General features: G+C 45.0%; 1 protein-coding gene across 1 annotated transcript in view; it reads right to left on the reverse strand.

The window, feature by feature from the left end:
• RYR3 (ryanodine receptor 3) overlaps positions 1–21,078 on the reverse strand; it is a 371,986-nt gene that overhangs the window by 125,022 nt on the left and 225,886 nt on the right. Inside the window, exons 41-46 of the mRNA XM_060096078.1 lie at positions 19,698–19,827; positions 18,442–18,545; positions 14,493–14,628; positions 4,551–4,731; positions 3,002–3,110; positions 390–510 (exon numbers count right to left, since the gene is read on the reverse strand). Of these exons, the coding sequence (XP_059952061.1) occupies positions 390–510; positions 3,002–3,110; positions 4,551–4,731; positions 14,493–14,628; positions 18,442–18,545; positions 19,698–19,827 (781 nt within the window). The remainder of the gene's footprint in view (positions 1–389; positions 511–3,001; positions 3,111–4,550; positions 4,732–14,492; positions 14,629–18,441; positions 18,546–19,697; positions 19,828–21,078) is intronic.

Here is a 21,078-nt window from a genome sequence, read left to right on the forward strand (position 1 = left end):
ACCCTATCCTTTTGTTGCTCTGGCTGGCTGCACAAGCTGGGGGCACAGAGGCAAAGGAGAAGGAAGGTTTGGTGAGAGATCTCATTGGTTCCAGTCCATCAGCCTCCTTCCAGAGGGTTGGAGTTCAGAAGACAGTGAGGTCTGGACTAGCCGTACTTATAGGAAATGGGGTACAGGAGTCTCAACGCAGGGGAACAGGGAAGACAGCAGCCGGCTGGAGCTGGGAGGAGAGGACCCCATAACACCAGAAAAAGAGCAAGATACTTCGCCTGTGCAGCCTGTTCTGCAGTAGGAGGCTGGGAGGAGCCCTGCACTGCGGATGGAGTCTTGCTATGAGCAGGTGGCCCTGGGGAGACTGGCAGGACTCAGCCTCCAGCAGCTTCCCTTACCTTTGTTCAGGGAGGGCAGTTTCAAGGGGATGCTGATGATTCCAACCAAGTCCTCGGTGGGGACCAGGGAGCGCAGGATGGACCTGATCCGGATGGCTTCCCCCTTTCCTGTCTGGATAAGCTGCAAGGTAGGTTTGGAGAGTAAGATAAATGAGGTTCCCACACTCCTGCTTCAGAAGCCTGGGGCAGTAAAATGGTTCTCCTTGTCGGGGGCATGGGGTAGGTACACTTCTATGTTTCCCTAATTGTTCTAGACATGTGTGACCACAGGGAAGAGGAGCTTTCTCTTGATTTTCTAGAAGAGCTGCTACTGCGGGAATGACTCTGGCCAAGGGGAGTTAGTGTGTTCCTTTGCTGCGACAGCAATGGTCATGCCATCTTGGCATCAAGTCTCAGCAGTGAAGGTGCAGCCTGTCCTCAGTGTGACTGCAATACCAGGAGCTCTTGGTGGCTGTGACAGGAGTGGTGACAATGTGGCCACGATTCCAGACCCTGGAATTCTGCTAAATGTAGAAACGACTTAGGAATTTCTATTTCCTAAAAGTTTGATTAATGATGGGACTAGGGCGATAAAAGTGGTGTAGAGGATGTCAGAGAGGATGTGAACATGTCAAGGGAATTATCCGGGGACGGATAACCTGATCCTTATGGCCACAGGTGGGATGTACAGGTGCACATTCTCTTGGATCTGGGGGCAGCAGGTGCGCTTCTGGGCACAGGCTCTTAGCCAGCAATGGAACTGTCATGAGCTCAGGAAAGACTCTACCCAGGAGGGAGCTGGATGACATGCTGAGACATAATGCTTGAAGGACTGGAGACAGGAGAACACCCGTGTGTGACCCTAGATGCCACCTCTCATTTCTGTGGGCAGAGGGGAGGCTGTCAGTGATGATGGCATCACCCCTCGCCCTCACTAACAGAGGAGGGGCCAGGGGAGAAGTGTGTGTGTGTGTGTGTGTGTGTGTGTGTGTGTGTAAGGTATTGAATCTGAGGGGCAGTAAGCAAGGAGGAAACACCTTCCCAGTGGGGCTCTGATGACTTAGCTATCCCATGCTGCCTGTCTTCCCGAGACTAGGCAAACAGTGTAACCTGCTTTTTGAAGTGATTACAGGTGATCTGGGGAAATGACACCCTGCCCCAAGACTGTCGGACACCCTAGTATTTCCCTAGCCCCCTTTCAACTTTCCTTTATTTGTTTAAGGGCACAGAAATGGCAAGATGGGCCTATGTGGGTAAGGTACAAGTTCCACAGTAGGAGCTAGAATACTAAGTTAAGAATTCTGATCAGCCTCACTTTGAAGATTTAGACTTTCTCCCCTCCACAGTACTTTTATCCTAGATTGTTCCATACTGGAATAGTTTCCCTAAACACTTTAGATGGATTTGCAAACAGGCTACATCATTTATTAGATAAGACCATGACATACTGGAAGAAAGATAAGAGTGAATGCTTTAATGCAATGTCTTTCAAACTGTAGTCATGACCAGTTAGTGGGCTGTAACATCATGTAGTGGATTGTCACCAGTATTAAAAAGCATGAAATAAATTAGTATAGAATAGAAAATATTAGAGTGCATTATCCATAGTAAGGATAAACTTTGTTTCTGGAATATATGTATACTAGGTTGCAATGTAAATTTTATTTCTTACTATGATCAAAACAAATTTTTTTTTTTTTTTGGTCAGAAAGAAAGTTTGAAAGCCTCTACTTTAATTGATTCTGTCTTGCATTAGCATTAAACAAATACAACATATCCACTCTTATCTTGGCAGTGACCAAATATATAACCTCATCAATACTAGAGACCACTGTTTATGTCATCCCAATCTGCATTACAAGTATTTTCAGGAGACGCTCTGACATAATCCAAAGGCAGTGAGCACTGCAGAGAGAGGCAGGTGCCTGAGCCCTGAATGAGCAAATCAAACAGTTCTTTTAAAGAGTTAATCAAGTATTTTTTTAAATATAAAAAGCTATCTTTTCTGTTTTCCTACAAGAAGTAATTATTTCCTCTCTCACTTATGATATGAGTCTTTATGAGAAATAAGGCCAATCTCTTTCTCCACCCTCAGCAGAGATGAAAAAAGGAAGGTGAAAACATAACGTTTTAGTTCAAAACTGGACATCTGAGAAGACATCCCATAAAAAGAGAAACAATTTTTTTTAGTATGTCTGTAAAGCTTACCTCTGGGAAATAAGCAAACATGAACCATGACTACCTTCCTGATGCTTGACACCATGGTTGTCAAGAAAGTATTTTCCATGTGGAGTGTCCTGATAGACACAAGAAATCAAGTTGGTCCTATTGTGACCAAGTTGAGGCATAGGAAAACAGTTTTGGGAGGCTTTTGAAACAAAATATGTATCAGATATGCCCTATTAGTGTCACAGAGAAATCACACAACGCAGAGATCTTCCCAGGAGTCATTCCTTAGAAAACTGTAGAATCAGGTACGAGAGATGGAAACTACTTTTGATATTGGCTAAAAGGAACAGAGAGGAAGGTACCTTCACAAATGTCAGAGTCGGAAGAAGAAATGACATTCATGAAATCTACAGTGTTCCTGGTTCAAGCCCCTCAAATCTGCTCTCTGGGAACTCATCACTTACGTGCATTTCAGGAGCACAGCGGCCCAGCAGATCTATAAGAGCTGAATAAAATGACATAATTGCATTGCCCATGTGCACAACCTCTTCTTCATCTTCATGGTCCTCCGTGCTGCTGAGAGAGAACCAACACAAGGAGGTGTAGGCAGCCTGGCAGGTGGGGCCATGTTTTAGACACGATATAGAAACACTTTCTCTGCTCACCCTGGGCATCACGTATCCTTTCCATTGGGCTCCTTCTCTCCCCCTAGTTGTCAATGAGACGGTTTAACTCACCAAGCTCAAAGGACCCAACTATTTGTTCATGACATTCCTAGGGTTCCATGAACTTTACTGACATGAATGGATCATGCAGACCACACATACTCATGGAGCTGCACTGTGACCCCCAAAGCTCCTACCAACCATTCCTTCCCTTTTCCTTCCTTAATAGACATGGAAAGCACATTGGACAAGAAGTCAGAAGGGTCAAGTCCAGGTCCTGGCCCTGTTGCTAACAAGCTATTTGACTCTGGGCCTCAGTTTTTCTCATTTTACATGAGAAATTTAGGACAGGTTATGTTCGGGATTCTATCTAACTCTACCAGATCACCTATCAGAACTAATAACCCCCCACACACACACCAAAAGAAGGAGCCACTGGCTGCAAAGTTACCTCTGCTGAGTTATATCCCATCTCTAGATTCTGGGATCTAATCTAGAGGCTGCAATAAAAGGGAAATGTTCACAAGATATAATGAAAGTTAGGTCACAAGGCAATCTGATAACATACTATGTCTTTAACCATTAAATACCAAGATTTTTATTTTTTATTTTTTAATTTTTTGGTACGCAGGCCTCTCACTGTTGTGGCCTCTCCCATTGCGGAGCACAGGCTCTGGATGCGCAGGCTCAGCGGCCATGGCTCACGGGCCCAGCCGCTCCGCAGCATGTGGGATCTTCCCAGACCGGGGCACGAACCCACGTCCCCTGCATTGGCAGGCGGACCCTCAACCACTGTGCCACCAGGGAAGCCCTAAATACCAAGATTTTTAGTGCTGTGATTTTTCACATTCTGCAGCTTTCTTTTTACCTAAGGAATCAAATCGAACACTTTCAGAAGAGGGAGTGGAGGGTACTCCCTCTTAAAAGTGAGGTATGAGATGGGACACCAAGGTTCAAAATACTGAAGGGAACGGGCTGGGGTTAGACAGTGACTGGAACCCTGTTGGTCCAGGCCTCTTAGCCTGGATACAGCTTCCTCCCATGGGGATGCCACAGGGAGGTGTAGTGAGGGCTGAAAGAGCTTGCTGACTCCTCCATTTGCCAATTGGCCTGAGTGGAGTAGGAGAAATGGAAAGGGATGAAGATGATACTGACCACTAGGCTTCCTGGGAGTCAAGATAACAACAAGCTTGACAAAGTGATCTAAACTGTTTGAGCCACAGCTGCAAAGAGCCTGTGCTTTCTCTACCAGGGGGAGGTTATGGACGTTTGCTTTATCACGCATGTACTGAGAATATTTCAGAGCTCACCAACCATACTGGGGTGAGAAGGCAATTCATTCACTTACACTTCTCTCTTGTACCCCTGCGAGGGGAGGTCGAGGGCTGGGTTCTCAGAGATCTTAATGGCGCCTTGCATGGCCGCCAACAGACCATTTCCTCCTTCACCCCGCAGGGCCGGGCCAAAGCACTCGGGGCGTCTGATGAGCAGCTTGACCACGACGCTAGCGTTTTCTTCCACACTTTCACCTAAGGGAAAGAAGCATTATCACCATCTCATTGGAGAGAACAACCCCGGAATTGATTTCTTTTTGGCCACACCAGGTGGCTTGTGGGATCTTCGTTCCCAGACCAGGGATTGAACCCATGTCCTCAGCAGTGACAGTGCAGAGTCCTAACCACTGGACCGCAAGGGAATTCCCCCAGATTTGATTTCTAATTGACGAGGCTGGGAGAACAGTATTTGATTGATCTTGTCACATACTCTTAAGATTAGGAAGTAATACTGATGCAGAGAAAGGGGAGCTTTGATAAATTACATCAGACTCTATTTACTTGAAGTATTACGATTAATTGATATAGAACAGTCTTACTTCTCAGTTCAGGATTTTGTGCTATTCACATTATTTCACTATATTTAGGTCCTCAGAGGGCAAGAAATACACTACTGAGTCTGCCATGGATTACTGATTAATTCACAAGTGACTTTACCTCTTTATTAACTCCCTGAGGGGTGCTTAATAGGTATTTCCTTCCTTCCTTGAGAGGAGGTAAGATGGTAACTCAAGCGGGTGTGCCTCATTTAACATCTGGAGAAGTGACATGCTAGCTCCTGAGCTGTCTTCTGTCAGAGTCTAATACATACCCTAGAACAACCAGGTCTGTGGGGATGAACCTCAGGGCATTTCTGAAATCATTTATCCAGGTGAGAATCTACTTGGTAAAGTTATCTTGGTTACTCTCAGACTAGCTCTGTGGGGAGCTAAAGGTTGGACAATTGTATTTTGCTGGTATTTTTCTTTGGAAGAACTGTAGACAACTAAGACAGGGTATCATTTCCCAAAGAAGTAATTAAGCAGTGAACTATCCCATGTAGAGAGAGATAGCCAATGCTTCTCAGAGCCAAAATTTATAATCAAAAGTAGTTTTACAGCTTGTTCAGACAATTTCCTGAAACACACTTTCTGTCTCAGTGTCTCAGACGACAACTTAATTTGTGTCTAAGAACTTATCCCTGGGCTAATAAGAAGCCTCAAAGACAAGACTTTTTGATGTTGTATATTGGATGAAGCCTAAAGAAAAACTTTTAAATAAAATCATTAGATATTATTAGAGGATTGAGCTCTATAATAGATAGCATCTTGATATGCTGTTGTAATATTAATTATTTATTCTTGCATTAAAAATTTCCTCCAATCTTAGCAGGTTAAGGCAGTAACTATTATTTCACAGTTTCTGTAGTCAGCAATTCGGGAGCGACTAAGTGAGGTGGTCCTGGCTTGGGATCTCCCAAGAGGTTGCAGTACAAATGTCAGCCAGCGCTGCAGTCTTCTGAAGGCTTGACTGGACGTGGAGTATCAGCTTCCACGCTCACTCACATGGCTGTTGGCAGGAGGCCTCAGTTCCTCACCATGTGACCTCTCCATAGGGCTCCTTGAGTGTTCTCATGACATGCCAGCTGGCTTCCCACAGAGCAAAGGATCCAAGAGAGAGGAGAGGGTAAGGCAGAAGCTGCAATACCTTTTACAACTTTGTCACACACTGTCACTTCTGCCATATCCTATTCATGAGAAGTGATTCACTGAGTCCAGCTCACGCTCAAAGGGAGAAGAAGCAGCCTCCACCTTTTGGAAGAAGGAGCATGGAAGAATTTATAGATACATTTTAAAACTATCACAGGAGTTTAAGGTCTGTTTGATGAAAAATTTTATGAATCAACTTAGAGTAGAGCATTCGAATGGGAACCCATAAAATCTGGCTTCTCTTCCAGATTTTTAGCAAATCCCTGTGTGAGTAGGTACACTGCACAGTCTCACTGGGTCTCATTTGCCCTGTTGAGATGCTTGTGCTTCTTCTAGTTTTAGAGTGAGTCTATTAGTTTAACCTATATGCAGAGATTTCTTCCACCATGTCCACAGCATCAGAAGGGCTGAGCTTGCTGTTCAAATATTTGAAACTAACTTGTGCCCACACAAACTCACAAGTGAACACACTGCTGTGTCTCACAGCCCTGGAGAGTCTACCTGTAGTCCTGGTCAAAAGCTTGGCCTGCTGACATCCTCTTTTATCACTTGACCTTCTACACCACAGGTAAAATTCAGGATTGTAAGTATATACCTCTGTAAATTTTAGAACTGTGTAACTAGATTCAGAATATTTCATTAAACTGAATTTATACAACCCATCAGCATGCATTCACTATTTTATAGCTCAATCCTTCAAGAAGAGACTGAAATTTTTATAAAGAAGCTTTTCTTCGGGTTTCATCTAATTTAACATCAAAAAAGAACTTGTTTTTAATTAAACCGGAATCCACGTGAAGAAAATTCTCAGGAGATGCTAAAAAGGTAAAATAATCACAGTAATGGTATGGTGGAATCAATCAGGGAAGGAAAGGAACCCAAGGACAATGTTGAGTGATATTGTCCAGTTTATAGAAGAGCTCAGATAAAGAGGTGATGCTAAGTCTTAAGGACATATTTTCCTATGAGGTGAACCTAGCATTTATACATGATACAGTTTAATCACAGAGGGATACTTAAAGAAAAGCACCATGATAATCAGCATATTTGAAAGCAAATATTCTTAGTTACAGACATAACTCACAGTTGGCTACTTTCAAATGTTGTTCACCCCCAAAACTTATTAGGTAGCACACCCTTAGTCGTAATTTTCTATTACAAGAATAATGAAGCTAAAACTTTGAAATTGTAAGTGTCAAAAAATGGAGAAAAAACCCAACCCTGTTAGTCAAGCTTATTTAAACACTGTGCTCTGATTCTTTCATTTCTCAGAATGGAAACACTTGTGGGTCAGCCCTTGTCTTTACCAGCACACTGAAATTAACTTAGCTCTTTCCAAAGCGATCAGCATCATGGAATTTGACGGAACGTGGACCACAATGTCCAAAAGAATTGAAAAATTAGGCTATGAGTTCTATATTGAGTTTGCTATTGAAATTCATTTGCCAAATTAGCCTTATTTTATCTGAATTTCAGGTCTTCAAATCTAAGCTAATTAGGTTGGAGCTACAGTGGACCCAGGAAGCCATCGCTTGATCACTGAATTGTGGTCATCCGTGGGGGATGCAGAGGGCACCCTGCAACAGGAAGGAACTGAAGTGCAACCATTGATGCTAATTGGAGAGGGGATCAAGGAAAAGAATTTCTCAAGGCTTCACAAGGTAGAGGGGAGGATGGCCTGATTAGAAGAGAGAGAACATTCTCTTCCTAATTACCTGTAGTTCAGGAAGTTGGACTGCCAACCAAATCCACAGTGGGGAAGCTGAATACTGACCTTGAGGGCATTTTTCAAGGGAGAGAGAGATCTGAGGTAAGCTAGTTTTGCCTAGGGGCTTACAGCAATGTTTTTGCTGGAGTTCCAAATGAATAATAAGCTTAATAGCAGTGTGTATGTTCACAGAGCCTTTCTTCAAAGGCTCTCAACACTGCCTTCGCATTATGACCTTCTTTTCAATGTTCCTAAGAAGTTGGATGGAAATGGAATGATTCTCCCCATTTTAACCAGAAGCGGTCATTCTCACCACAGAGATGATTAGTAAGGATGAAATGATTTTACCTTCCGCCCATCGCTTTTCTTACTCTCTCTATTCTAAGCACAATCCCTGTTTTAAGTTTCTTTGCCTGGAACTTTGCCTTTCTCATTCCTTTGACATAAAACCTTGATTGATCTAGGTAACTCCACTTCATCCTTCAGGACCAGCTTAAGCTTGGAAGCCCCAGAGGATCTAGTCCTCTCAAATACCCTATCCTCTTCCTTAAAGCACTGCACACAAGTATAATGAATGAATTGTTTGTATCTGTTTCTACTTTTCTCACTAGACTGTATATTTAATAAGAACAGGGTTCATGTCTGAATTATCTAACCCTGTATGCTCAAGCCTCTTGTTAACAGCATGTAGAGGCTTGAAATGATCAGATGGAACGCTGAGGGTGACTCTCCATCACTGCATTATCAGACCAATTATCAGCCTTTGTTTGCAGGAACCAAGGCTGTCCATTTCCTAGGATTATAAATTTGAGAACATCTTAGACATTTTAATCCTAACCATACCCGGTCATCAGTGCCAATCACACTGAAGAATTGTTGTTACATCTTTTTCTAACTCTAAAAACATGAATAGGGCTTCCCTGGTGGCGCAGTGGTTGAGAGTCCGCCTGCCGATGCAGGGGACACGGGTTCGTGCCCTGGCCCAGGAAGATCCCACATGCCGTGGAGCGGCTGGGCCCGTGAGCCATGGCCGCTGAGCCTGGGCGTCCGGAGCCTGTGCTCCACAACAGGAGAGGCCACAACAGTGAGAGGCCCGTGTACCACAAAAAAAAAAACAAAAACAAAAACATGACTATACGAACCAGCTGATTCTTTTAAGCATTCATTCCTACTATGCCCTTCAAAGGTAACATGCTACTTTGTACTCTTGATCCTAAAAGACTTTTCTTCCATTGTTATTGAGACATAAATGACACTTCCTAAAAGTTTTATGGCTCCCAGCTCAACGCTCCCCAGTATGCTCTCCCCCAACTACTCTGTTAAACTATGTCCATTTCTTTCTTCAAGATGTTATTCAACATTTGCCTTCTTCCCCAGGCATTCCTATATTCACTTCACCAGATTCCAATAAGCACCATCATTTTTGGCCTGCCAACAGTCACATGTCTCACTATGTAGGTAGGTGTAGTTGAGTTTTTAGTATGTATGTACGTTGCTGATAATTTTACTTGGGTTTGCTCTGTTTGCTGCTTTGATTTGTAAGTGACTTCAGGACAGAACTTCTAGAGCATGTCTCCTGTCACTTCTCATAACCCCTCATGTACTCTTCACATGTCATATGATGGATGCCCAGCTTATGACCACTGATGATCAAGCTGCCTAGGGAAACAGATTCAGCAAAGCTAGGACATACTGTGTTCCTCACAGATAAGCCTGTAGCCTGAGGAAGATGTCACTAAAATACTCCAAGGACTCTAACGAGGCACAGAATTACTTTTTCTTTCTTTTTGCGGATTTGTAAGGAATCTTTTCCTACTAGGTACTACATTAGGAAGGGATTAATCAGACACCCAGACACATCTGTGTGTACACTGGCTATAAAGTTTGCAACTCCTGGGTTAATAGAAACTTGTCAGCTTCAGTACTCCTAGCGTTAAACACAACCCAAGGCTTCCCAGCAAGCTAATAAAAATAAAGTGGAGAAAATGATATGCTTTAAGAAGTGCTTTTGAAGACAAATCTTCTTTAAGAAGATTTAACACCAACTTTAATAGAAACTAGTAAAATAATGTTAGAAAGAATTTTCTAATTCTATTATTTTGATATAGCAAGAGCTTTTTTTATTTTTTACTTTTTTTAAACATCTTTATTGGAGTAAAATTGCTTTACAATGTTGTGTTAGTTTCTGCTGTATAACAAAGTGAATCAACTATATGTATACATATATTGCCATATCCCCTCCCTCTTAGCAAGAGTCTTCAAAAAAAACTTTTTTTAAACATTAGCACCAAACAGAAATTAAATAATTCCACAATTATTGATCAGCTCAAAGGAGGAAATGCTATTTCTCCTTGTTCATTAGGGAGAAAGTGTTATCAAGGCAATACTACATAATGGTTTGAGTACAGTTTGGCCTCTGGAGCCAAACTGCTCTGGTTCAAATCTTAGGAAAAGTCTTACTAGCTGTGTGATTCTGGGAAAGGTACTTAATCTCTCTCAGCATAGGGGTGTTTATCCATAAAATGATAAAGATAACTGTATCTAACTCATTGGATTATTGGATCAAATGAATAAGTTAATACATATAAAAGTGCTTTGAACCATGCCTGGCACATGAAAATGCTAACTGCTAGCTGTTATTACCACTGCCACCATCCTCACCACGCACTACCACCTACCACAGTCACCCCCACAACCCACTATGACCATCTGCCACCCAGCCATCATATACCACCACCACTACCATCACCCACTATGACCACCCCTACCATCACTCACCACTACCACGAACATTATCACCACACTTACCATCACTAACCACTGCTCACCTTGATCACCTCGCAAAACCCAAGATGGCTACCACTCAACCGTCATATCCCATCATCATTGTTATCACCAATCACTACCCACTACCCTCACTATGACTCATCCACCATCACCACCTACCACCAACCCACCCCCACCATCACCATCACCCACCATAACCACCCCTGTTATCTATCATGATCACCCATAACACCTTCATCTTTCGCTGCTGAGCAGAGATCACAAAAGTGGCCGGGAAGTCCTTTGTAATCACCTCTTAGATATAAAGACTTTGAAATAAAGATATAAAGACAAAGAGCTTTGAGATCCCAAGGAATCTGTTTATGAGAGTCTTCCCATTTCAAATGCCCTAATACTCTTGTAAGGATCACAATAACAATGCCAGCTAACACAACTGCAGGCTTACTACATTTCTGGCAGTGTGCTAATCTGAGTTTTCCATGGATTACTTCATTTAAGCCTCACAACAACTCTGTGAGATATACGCAATTATTATCTCTGTTTTATATACAAAAAACCCCCGAGGCTAGGAAAGTTTTATTAACTTGCCTAAATTCACAGAGCTAGTGATGGAGCCATATCTGAACCCAAGATACTCCATCCTCCAGCCCAAACTCTTCCATGTCATTCTGCTGTGACTGAGCCACTCTATCTCCTCTAGGTGCTCAACAAGATTCTAATTTTTTCTTTTTCCATACTTGCCATCCCTCTCTCTTTCATGCTCTCCCCTGTGACAGTCCACTCCTACCATTTCAACTGCAGATGACCTGCAAGTCTACTCGGTCCCAATCTGTTGCCTGATTGATCTCTATCCTATTGCCCCAATTAGGGGCATCTCCATTTGGGGTTTGCAAATCATCACCTGAATCACACAAGCTCATTACCCTCCATCTCAAACCATTTTCTCCTTTTGACCATCCTTATTTCTTTTCTCCCTACCCTTAAATCTCTAAGCTTCAGGACTTCCCTGGGGGCTCAGTGGTTAAGAATCCACCTGCCAATGCAGGGGACAAGGGACACGGGTTCAATCCCTGGTCCGGGAAGATCCCACATGCCATGGAGCAACTAAGCCCATGTGCCACAACTGAGCCTGTGCTCTAGAGCCCATGAGCCACAACTACTGAGCCCGCATGCCACAACTACTGAAGCCCATGCACTCCAGAGCCCATGCTCCGCAGCAAGAGAATCCACCGCAATGAGAAGCCCATGTACCACAAAGAGGAGTAGCCCCCACTCGCTGCAACTAGAGAAAGCCTGCGTGCAGCAATGAAGACCCAACACACACACACACACACACACACACACACACACACACACACAAAATCTCTAAGCTTCAAAGTGACTTCTGTTCCTTTTCTCCCAAAATACCCAGGGCCCAGCCACCAGAGTCATCGCCACCAGTGAGTCCTATACTTTCTGTCTCTGTAATTTCTTTCCAGCTGATCTCCATCCCATTCCCATCACCAACATTATAATTCAGAAAATCATTATCCTAACCTGGGCACAGAAGTTCCCAGTGGTTGCCACCAATCTCTCTTCTTTCCCAGTTCTCTGCACACTGAATCAAGACAAAACTCTTCAGCTTGGCATTTAGATTCTCCCTAGTATAGCTGCCTACCTACCTTTTAAACCTCATCTCTTACCACTGTCAACCATGTATCTATCCTCTAGATCAGCCAATCACTGTGTTTCCAGAGCATGTGTGCTTTAGCTCTCAGGCCACTGTTCAAGCTTCTCCCTACCTGGATCACCTCTTCTGCATCTCTGCATCTGGAAATCTGACCCTTCAAAGCTCATCCCTAATATCACCTCCCCCAGGAGGCTTTTTCTGATCTCAACAGGATGTGAGCTTCCCCTCGTGAAATCCTCTATCACTCTGTCCCTACCTTACTCCACTTCTTATTATAGTGACCTCTCTCCATGCCTGTTCCACTTACTAGACTGTTAATTCTTTCAATGCAAAAGCCAACATCCTTTGCCAGGACCAAATGTGGCCTTTATATAATAGAGACACAATAAACATTAAAGTGCACATATCTTCCTACTGATGGTCTAATAGATTTGCTAGAATGTATTGCATTATGAAATCATACTGTAGAGAATATATTAAAAAGACATAAAACAATCTGAAAGCAAAGAGGGTGGACCAAATGCGTTTGGTTTAGAGTTTCGTTGAACATGGTAGTACCTAATAAGCATAAGGAAGTTTTGGAATTTGGCCATCCTGGTAAGACCATAGCCAGTGGACTCCTCTACCTTCATAACCCATGTGGATAGTCCCACTAATTGACTCATAAAGCACTTGATCTTGACTGTGAAGGTGGCCAACATGAATAAATGGATCCCGCCTGTATCTGGTTTGTGTCATACAGTCTATTTACATAATTTGGTGACATTTATGAATCCTTAAAATCTATTTAACAAAAAATTTCCCTTTATTACCACAGTAACTCTGCATTAATTCTGGACATGCAATCATTTGGATTAGAAGTAAGACAGACTATTAGAGGATGCTCTGAAACTGGCCTCAGAGGAAGAAAATGGAGTTTAGCAATGCTGATGATGAACAGATAGGAGGGACAGTGAAGAACACGCAGAGAGAAGCAGAAGGTCCAAGTTCCTAAAACTTGGCTGGGTGAGTCCCAGGGGAACAAAAGGTAGACATCTCAAGCTCTGTCACCAAGTCAGGAAGGGGAAAAACCGGGACAATGGAAACCATTCAAATATTAAGAATAGAGTGCATTATGGGGTAGGAAAATAAGCAGGGGGGTGGGGAGGGGAAGGAAGACAAGAAGAGCACATGGGAATATAATGATCACGTCACGCCAATATATTTTTAGGTGAATTCTCCTAGTTAGAAAAATCGACATGATTGTTTATTAGGTGCAATCCCTCTTTGTGATCACTTAACCAGCCCAGCTGGATTTGTTGGCCTGAAACTCCAAACTGGGAAAATGGAGAACTATTATAACTATAATGTAAATATAAGTGAATTAGTATTTTAGCAGAATCTAGGGAGACAAGGTACAGTTTTAAGAAAGTAGTTTACTTATTTTACACAATATTCAGCACATTAAACTAGTGAAAATACAGAATTTGTGTCAACTTGGAATTCACTATAAATGAGAGGTGACTTGTATCAATATTAAGAAGAATAATATTTAGGGCTTCTATAGCAAGTTTTTTCTCCTGGGAGTTTAGTTACCTTTAACAGCGATCAGTTATTCCTGATTTTTATTCATCCATCCATCCATCCATCCATCCTTCCTTCCTTCTTTCCTCCCATCCATCCATCCACCCATCCAACCATCCAACCATCCATCCAAGCATCCATCCATCCATCCTTCCTCCCATCCATCTATCCATCCATCCATCAATCCATCCATCCATCCAACCAACTAATAGTCTAAGGATCTGGAGGCACACTTGCATTTAATTCTGTGAAACAGGTGAGGTCATCTCTCTGTACCTCTTTTAGGAGAAGAGGTACAGAGAGATGACAAGCCCAAGCCCATGCAGTGAGCTCCTTGCAGGCTCTGGCACTAGAGCTCAGGACTGCCACTGGATTCTACTCTTGATTCTTGTCTAGCCTGATTCTCCCTGAGATTTTTCTTCCAGCTGCCACCTACCTATAGAATCTATCATATTTATGGAGAGGAAGCAGTGCAAAGGATTTCCTTTTCCTAGATTCCGCCACAATTATGCCATCCTAGCTCTGAAAAACTGAGACTCACTGTTCACGAAGACGGCAAACCTCAGGAAGGACAGGTAACGCTCCCCTTCAATGGGGTTCCAGCCGACATCAGGGTAGCCTTTGGCCAGAAGCATGGGGCAGCTCTGTAGGCCACAGCCTGCCAAGTAGGTCACCACCTGCCAAGAACAATACAAAAGTAAGTGCCCAGGTTTTTTTTTTTTTTTTAATGTAAGTGTTTTACATAGCTATAAGGCAGGCAAAATTCTGGGAACTGAAGGGCTTTCGTTTCCCTAGAAGCTAGAGAGAGCCCAGGACTTTCCAGGTAAATAATTCAGTAGATTTGAAATTGGAACCTTTTATTTTTTATTTTTTTTTTTGCGGTACACAGGCCTCTCACTGCTGTGGCCTCTCCCATTGCGGAGCACAGGCTCCGGACGCACAGGCTCAGCGGCCATGGCTCCCGGGCCCAGCCGCTCCGCGGCATGTGGGATCTTCCCGGACCGGGGCACAAACCCATGTCCCCTGCATTGGCAGGCGGACTCTCAACCACTGCACCACCAGGGAAGCCCCCTTTTATTCATTTTTGTTTCCAAGCAATTGACGAGACTGATGATCACTGCTATGTAGAAACACTCCATGTGCTATCCAGTTCCATGGATTTTCCAGTTCTGGCAAGAGGGATCTGCCATTTAAAAGTAGGCCTAAGTAGGGTGTCTCTGGGGAGGCAACAGTGGATGCAGGCTGGACATATTCATTTGGCCATGCTATTTCAAGACCAAAATGTTCAGTCACTGGTTGACTGGGTGGGCCTTCAACTAATCAGGGGTCTCTAGGTAAGTTCTGGCTCAACAACAGCTGTCCCAAGTCAGGAGCTGAGACGTTCAATGTGGGATGGCTAGCAAAGAGGTCATGGCCCCTTAAGGACTAGGATGGGTAGTGTGTTCTCTTCACTTCCAGGTTACCAGACACTTAGCAGAAGATCTCAGCTTTGCGATCTGGTAGAATATTTTAGAATCTCCCTACTTTTCAGAAGGTGCCGGGCTAAAAGCTTAGCAAATAGACCTCCTGTGCTTGAAATGCAGTTGTCATTCTAATTTAGCTTCTGATATTTTATGTACGTGGGGAGAAGAGGGGAATTCATCGTGCTGCTAACCCTCCAAGTCAGGAATGGTGTTTTCCTTTTTTAGTCCCCAGGGCCTAGCACAGAGTAGGGGCTCAATAAACATTCGTCAAATGACTCTTGTATTTGCTGACAGCAAATACTCTAAGTCATTTTGAAAGAATGAGGGATCTAAGTCAAAACTCAGTAAGAAACTATTATCACACTTTTTCCTACTTAAAGGAGCAAGGATATTATTATGCTTGGAGTTTAGATTTTGTTTGGTCTTAAAAATGTCTGGAAAAGGGCTTCCCTGGTGGCACAGTGGTTAAGAATCCGCCTGCCAATGCAGGGGACATGGGTTCGAACCCTGGTCCAGGAAGATCCCACATGCCGTGGAGCAACTAAGCCCGTGTGCCACAACTACTGAGCCTGCACTCTAGAGCCTGTGAGCTACAACTACTGAGCCTGTGCGCCACAACTACCGAGCCTGCACTCTAGAGCCTGTAAGCCACAACTACTGAGCTCACGTGCCACAAGTACTGAAGCCTGTGCACCCTAGTGCCTGTGCTCCACAACAAGAGAAGCCACCACAACGAGAGGCCCGTGCACTGCTACGAAGAGTAGCCCCCGCTCGCCGCAACTAGAGAAAGCCCGTGCACAGCAACGAAGCCCCGATGCAGCCATAAATAAATAAATAAAGTCCAGAAAAGCATTAATAAAAGCAGGAATTAGGCAGAGTTTTCAGGGTTACAGGTGCAGGGCATTTCACCGGCCACAAAAATAAGTGCTCGTGTGTGTGCATGTGTGTGTGTATGTGTGGTTGCTGTTCAATCGCAGGCCTGATTCCTGTTGTGATACATAGAAGGGTGGAATGGAATGGCAGCATTTACTGGTCCTTTGCCTCTCCCCCAGGGACCACACTTGGGGCATTTCCTGACACTGGTCTGAGTAAAGTTTGCGCACTGTGCTGAGCCACAAGAACCACCTGAAAAGGAGGCAGCGATCCCATCATCCTCCTCTACAGATTTCCCTGGGTCCCCTTTCTCCCCTCTCCCCGCCTCCTGGCCTCCACTCAACATATCTTGCCTCTTCTGACGGAGGCTTGTGGTCCTTGTCGAGCAGTATCAACTGAACAGGTGAACGAGGCTGACGGTGGGATGCTGGGCACTGAGCCTTGTAGCACTGTCTTGTCAAAAGAGAACCGTTAACTGCTTTTAAATACAGGTGTCAGTTATCATCACATCACCCAAGCAAAAACCGCGATATTTACTGCTGTCTAAATGTATGAAGAGCTGAGCCTGACTGAAGTCTGTCCCACCAGAGGCAGAGGCCAGGAATACCCAGGGCACTTATAGAACAGCTATCACATATCATGCTGCTGGGTGCACAGCTCCCGAGTCCCTGTGTGTATGGGGGCGGGGGGGTTGTCTTGTTTCTGTTCCAGTCGGTTCTTCTTATTGAAACCAGGAAGTGTTTTCTAACATATAAACGGCGTTGTGTTGCTCCTCTCCTTGAAGCCCTCCAGTGGTTTCCGTGGCTCCAGGCTCTACAGGGAGGTCCCATAATATCATAAGTAAGAACACAGCCTCTGGAGCCCAGTGCTTTTGACCCCTGGCTCTGACACTTACAAACCCCACGACACTGAGGATGTTCCCTAATCTCTCTATGCCTCAGTTTCCTCTCCTATAACTAGGGCAACAATAAAAAGGCTTGTCCTGAGGGTCATGTGAGTTCATTCCGAGTGGGGCATGGCACACAGTGATTCCGGAGGAGCGTGGACTTCTGTTATTAGCAGCAGTGGCAGCATAAGGCCCATTCCTTTCTGCTCGCCCTCCTCACCGCTCCCCCCAAGCACTCTGTGCTCTGGTCACCCCCGGCTTTCCAAAGTTCAAGCACGCCACGCTCTCCTCTCTGAACTTCAGACATGCCTGGCATGCGCTTCCCCGCGATGTGACCGAGTAGCTTCTGCCCACGCTGGGGGTCATCTCTTTGCTGAGGGCCCTTTCTAATCCCCTTGTCAGGGTCAGGGGCCCACTCCTAGGTGCTCCCAAACCCACCACGCAGTGGACGATCTTCTCCTTGTCTCCCTACTAGATTGCTCCTCTCCGCACTCGGGAAGTTCACTGCCAATCTCAGCTGTCAGCTGTCTAGTCAAGGAAACAGTCCCAAGACGGGACAGGGAAATGATGGAGGAGAGGCGGCCTGACCCCCACCAGGAGTGCACTTCACAGTCCCGACGACGTGGGGTAGCTCAGTTTCGTCTCCTCTGTCCACGGAGAGGACATGTGTGGGCCCTCTTTATCTTTATAGTAATTATACCGTTTTCTGCCATGTCGCTTTCTTTAGTGTATAAACATGTAAATTCGATGACACAGAACTTTATTAGGAACCACAGGTCTCTGGTGGGCCCATGCAGACCAGTGAGGCTGGGCCTTCACACACAAAGAACACACATGTCCACATGTCCATGTCTGTGGAGTTGGTGAGCCCAGACCACAGGAGATGCTTGGTCCTAATTATCACACAGCTGCCAGTGACTCACATCCCCCCATAATTTTTTTTTTTTTTTTGCGGTACGCGGGCCTCTCACGGTTGTGGCCTCTCCCGTTGCGGAGCACAGGCTCCAGACGCGCAGGCTCAGTGGCCACGGCTCACCAGCCCAGCCGCTCCACGGCATGTGGGATCTTCCCGGACCGGGGCACGAACCCGTGTCCCCTGCATCGGCAGGCAGACCCTCAACCACTGCGCCACCAGGGAAGCCCCCCCATATTTTTGTCACACGCTAAAGAGGTTCTGACGGAGACACAGACTTCCGTCTGCTTTTCCTTGGCCTGGCTGTGCTGTAGGCAGTGGGGAGCAAGCACAGTGCCTCCCCAGGGCCAGTTACCTTCTCGAGGTCTGGTTCCTCTAAGCTCAGCGCTAACTCGTTGTTGTCCATCACAGAGGAAGCAGCCACGTCCAGCGGGGTGGATCCTCTCATGGATGGGGAGGCTGAGGAAGGAGGAGAGAAGGAGAAAGAAAGGGAGAAAGAGGCCATCTAGCGCTGAGCTGAGGTTGCAGTGCACAGTAATGGCCAGGAGAGGGCAGCAAACACAAAACCTGGGTCACATCGCTGTCCTCTGAGGGGGGCTGCCCACCCAATTTAAGAACAACTCTATTTGCTATCTTTCCTCCCCACACTCATTACTGATTGTGAATATAGCTTAAGTTAGAAAATCAGTTCATAGGATCAGCTGGGACCATGTATTTTCAAGTGCTTTTCTAACATGGAAGTTCTTGGGCCCCCATTTGGTGATCATTCAGAAGTCTCAGATGTCACTCGATCAACTAAGCTCACATAACTTGGCCATTTCTGGGGTCACCACCTAGAGTTTAAAAATAGCCTCAAACAGCATTAGCTCTTACAGTTAAATCAGGTCACCAACGTTGTCTTTCGTTTCCTTTGTTTGGTTCTTAGGCTAGAACTGAGAAAAAGTTCAGGTGGCATTTTATAAAAAGGTTGGTCAGTATATGGTTGCATTTGATAAACAGGAAAACTGAGACTTCCGATTTCACGTGCACGTCATGTGTGTATTTGAGTCTTCCACAAATTCATTTGGTTTACATACACAACAGTGAGTGAGGCATGTGCATGCGTTGGTTTTCTAGCAGTGGTGATGGATTTACACTCTTTGTCCATAGTTGCTCCTGGCCCGTCTGCCTTGCAGCTATGAAAGCACTGGCTGGTTGGCTGATGGGACAGGCATGCAGCCCAAGAGGGGATTGGATCCATGACCTTGGTCTCGTTAGCACTGCTCCCTGGTCAGTTGAATGGGCTGGGAGGTGCTGTATCTCCAGACTACATCCAGTCTCAGGCAGCATTTCATATACCATGAGCCACTGGTCTCCAGAGAGAGGAGTCAAACTGTGACTATGCTGACACAAATCTGTCACCAGCGCTGGTTGGCAGCGACTTCTCTACTTAGGTTGGAGAGCAGAGACATGGTATTATTATCATCTCACCTGTTTTTAGATCAGACAGGTTTCCTTCTTATATTTAAAAATACCATAGCATGCACGTGACTTCTTTCCCTTTATTGCCTAAGTGGTCAGCAGGGGGAGGGTAACCTCTGAGCCAACAGCAAACGTTATAATGTGACCTACCTAGGCCAACACTGCTATTCTCCAGCAGGTAACTGAGATGCTCAAACATGGCCTTCTGATTTTGTCGGCTAATTCGACAGAAATAGCACAGGAAGCGGCAACAGCTAGCAACCATCTTTGGAAAGGCAATCTGCAGGGAGAAGTAGAAAGTGTCAGGGAGAAGAATCTATCACGAGGCCTTTCTGAAAAGGTTGACTTCAAAGAGTCTTAGGGTGAAGTCTTGCAAGCTGCCAACAGTTTGGAAAATGAATTTTCTCCTTACTTCCAGATGGTTCCAAGACTGATTCATAGGAGGGACAGAGAATACACACCTAAAAGAGGCTTCTAAAAATACTGAGAGCTAATTATAATTCCTGAAGTATCTTTCTTTCAAAGAAAATAGATGTCAAACCAGAATCCCAGTCGTCCTTACATGTCATGAGAAACTGTACAACCCTACATCAGACCATTCTAACTAGGAAGGGAGTAGACAGAAAGGGAGATGGGTGGTCACAGACAAACAAGACCCAAAACTATTATCAAACCTGAGTCTTCTGGGTAAAGACGGGCTCCTACAGTTGTAGAAGTCCCAAAAGCATCACCGTCTCAGACTGTGAGCCTTCCCCAATTACTTCTGTCCTTGATAACTACTGTCCTATGGGCTCTTACAGTACTCGTAATATGATTCTTACAATTTGGCACTGAGATGCCAACTTCTATTACCATCTACAGTGCTTGGCTTCTCTGCTTAACAAAGTAATTAGCATCTCCAGGACTTGGCCACATCTTCTGTCTGATCAATCATGCTCAATAAATGGTATCAGTGTTGGCTCAGGACCCTAGAAAGCCCTTAATTTCTGCCTTTAGAATGATGGAGGTTCTGAAAGCTCCAGTCTGCCTGCCTGCTGAGGCATCCAGACATTTGCTCAGGGATCTTCTGGAGAGAGTCCACTTTCAAAAGAGACCAGAAGGAAGGAAGTGAGGAGGAAGGTAAGCTTGGCTCCTGTTCTCACCTCACAGCCCTCACCTGTCAATACCGGTGGAACTGCTTTCCTAGGATCAGGCACTTCGGAATTTCCAATATTTGAAAACGCACCCCATCTTCTGCCTTCAGAAGCTCTCTAGCTCTGAAGCGGACCCAGACAAATTGTGATACATGCCCAGGTGGGCCCTATCAGCACTCCCTGCCCCTTGGCAACAGGAGCTCCCCCTGACAGCAGGCTCCTTATGGGGGAGCTGGCCAGGAAATCCAACATCACCAGGAACTTGGCTCAGAGAGGAAACATGCATACTCCGGTGGGAACACTGCCAGGATCGTTATTAAAATCATGTTCTCCTTTAGAACAGCCTTCTCCTGACACAGCACCAACACACCAGGCTCCTAAGTGGAACCAGAGGCATT

This window comes from Mesoplodon densirostris, chromosome 4, assembly GCF_025265405.1.
Source record: "Mesoplodon densirostris isolate mMesDen1 chromosome 4, mMesDen1 primary haplotype, whole genome shotgun sequence".
Taxonomy (NCBI): domain Eukaryota; kingdom Metazoa; phylum Chordata; class Mammalia; order Artiodactyla; family Ziphiidae; genus Mesoplodon; species Mesoplodon densirostris.